The sequence below is a fragment of the Empidonax traillii genome, unplaced genomic scaffold, assembly GCF_003031625.1.
Source record: "Empidonax traillii isolate 1590-97213 ecotype Southwest subspecies unplaced genomic scaffold, ASM303162v1 scaffold6778:size9928, whole genome shotgun sequence".
Lineage (NCBI taxonomy): Eukaryota > Metazoa > Chordata > Aves > Passeriformes > Tyrannidae > Empidonax > Empidonax traillii.
In genome coordinates, this window is record NW_020961971.1 from 3279 (window position 1) to 5680 (window position 2402).

At 36.0% G+C, this 2402-nt stretch overlaps 1 protein-coding gene across 1 annotated transcript in view; it reads left to right on the forward strand.

The window, feature by feature from the left end:
* The window catches only part of LOC114073516 (calcium homeostasis modulator protein 6-like), a 3978-nt gene extending 2859 nt beyond the window's left edge, over window positions 1-1119 (forward strand). Inside the window, exon 2 of the mRNA XM_027911251.1 lies at window positions 712-1119. Within this exon, the coding sequence (XP_027767052.1) occupies window positions 712-1119 (408 nt within the window). The remainder of the gene's footprint in view (window positions 1-711) is intronic.
* Window positions 1120-2402: the final 1283 nt, after the last annotated feature.

Below are 2402 nucleotides of genomic sequence, written 5' to 3' on the forward strand. Positions count from 1 at the left end.
GTATATAAGAGAAACAGAGGTTTTTAATGTTGTTTAAGTGAAAATGTTTCAAAATGGCTTTTTATAGTTTTTCTGCTAACTCACTTTCTTCTTCCCAAAATCCCCCTCACAGCCTTATCTCTATTCAGGAATGTCCTGAATAGATATCGGGAAGTTTTCTCACTGGGTTTTATCTACTCCTTTCTATTGGTTGTTAACCCTTGCCTACCACTGGTGGTTCTGCAAAGTCCCCTGAACTTTTAATTGGTTATTTCGTAATCCCCCCAAAACCTATATATATATGATCCATGAACAATAAACTTGTTCTCCTCTGCTGACCTCTGTTGTGAGTCTTTCCGAGCAACATGGGGACCACGTGGTGGGGGGAGAGGGGAAGCATTTCCCCTCCAGGTAATGGGCTAAAAACCCCAGGTCCTGATGCCCCTTTTCCAATCCACTGTCGCAGGATATAACTGAGAAAATAACTTCAGACCACCTTCTCTTTTCTTGGTATTCATCCTTAATCCAACAAGATCAGCTCAGGGGCACAGAAGCTTTGTATGGCTGGCTGAATTGTATGCATGGAATCCCCTTTCTGGCAGCAAGCAGACAGTTATGTACACTGCAGGGCGTGTCTTTGTTTACAATTTTCATATCTTCTTCAATGCTATTTTCTATACTCATTCATATGACCACAAAAACCCACCATTAACCTATCTCTCTTCTTTCAAGTTGATAGGGTGGTTCCTGATAGCCTGCATCACGGCTGTGGCACTGATTTCAACATGTATCAGCCACTGTTGCTCCCCGGTCAGCTATCTTCAGCTCAAATTCTGGAAAATTTACTCAGAAAAAGAACAGGAACTCTTTAAGATCAAAGCCAAAGAGCATGCAACCAACCTGGCAGAAATAAACACAAATTGCTTTTTTGAAGGCACTGAACCAGTATCATTTCAAACTCCCAAAAACGAAGACTGGAAGAATATTTCATTCTTTTTTACATTAAATTCACAAGAGCAGTATTACAGCATGATACACAAGTATGTGAACACAACCAGAGACAAAAGCGCCAAATCTGAGGAAGGATGTCAAAGTCCCACTGGTGTAGAAGTTGTGGATAAAACACATTCATCCACATGATTCTTTGCAAAGCTGTCAGTCTTTTAACTAGAAGAGTCTTATTCTGTGCTCTTACTGAAATATATGCAAATGTTATGTAAAAGATGATAGTTGTAACCCTCAGCAGATTTGGTTTTAAATAGATTTTATTAATTTTGCTTAAGTACGCTTAAATAAATACATCTGTCACAATGGGAGTTCTCATACCTTGTTGTTATCTCTACTGCTAATTTCCTGTAATTGTAAAGCTCTTTAATGAAAAAAATAAAATAAGTATTTGAATGAATGCTGCAGGGAAAATACCCTAACATTAAACTTACCATTTACATTCTTCCTTTTATTTTTCTGAAAAATACTTCATTCCTGTGGGATTTTTAAAAGAATAATCATACATACAGTGTTTTGGGACTGGCATCAGTACCTAAGATACCTAAGCTACACCTAAGCTACATTTGTTTGTCCTTGCCAAATACACTATTTAACTTCATCCAGAATGGAGCTATCAAAGTGTAAATTAACTTGTTATAAGGGTTTAGGCTTATGCATAATATGGCAGTGTAGGTGAAGCTTATATATTGACAAACATTTATAGCACAGCCACATATTTATGGATATTATAAATCTGCAATCCATATTAGCAAATAATAATATTCTTACCAAAGAACATCAAATTATAAGAATAAATATATCGATTTTGAGTGAAGAATAGCAAAGTTCAGTTTTCGTCTGAAAAATTTTTTCTTAAGATAGCATTTAGGAGAGGTGAGTCAGATTATTTGGTCTGGGCTGTCCTTTTACTCCTTTACTACAGAAATCCTCTTTTTCTACACAGTAAACTTTGAAACTATTCAGACAGACAGAAAGGAATCCCAAGAAGTTATTTGTTATACTGATTTTCCAAGGAAGAAAGAAGGGAAGAGCCTATTTTTAAACTAGCTGAATACAATGAGCTTGGAAGATTCTTTCTCACTATAAACTGAAAGCATAACACATAAAGGGAAAACAAGATTTAATTATATATGCAGTAAAGAATTTTAAAAATCATTCATTTTGTCACAGTCACTGACTTGCTCAGTTCTCTTCTCCTTCCAAGAAATTAAATGATAATAGAATACCAAGGGTTCAATTTTGTTACTTTTGTCTTCAGCACAGTTCAGTTAAAAATGTTACCTTTTACCTCTCATACTGAAGATGTAAAAGGTAACATTTGGCCAGTAGGATGTTGCTGGAATAAGTAAAAATGGCCATATAAAGTAAGGTTTTTTGTGTCAGCCACATGTCCATCTCAGCCAGCTAAACGTAAC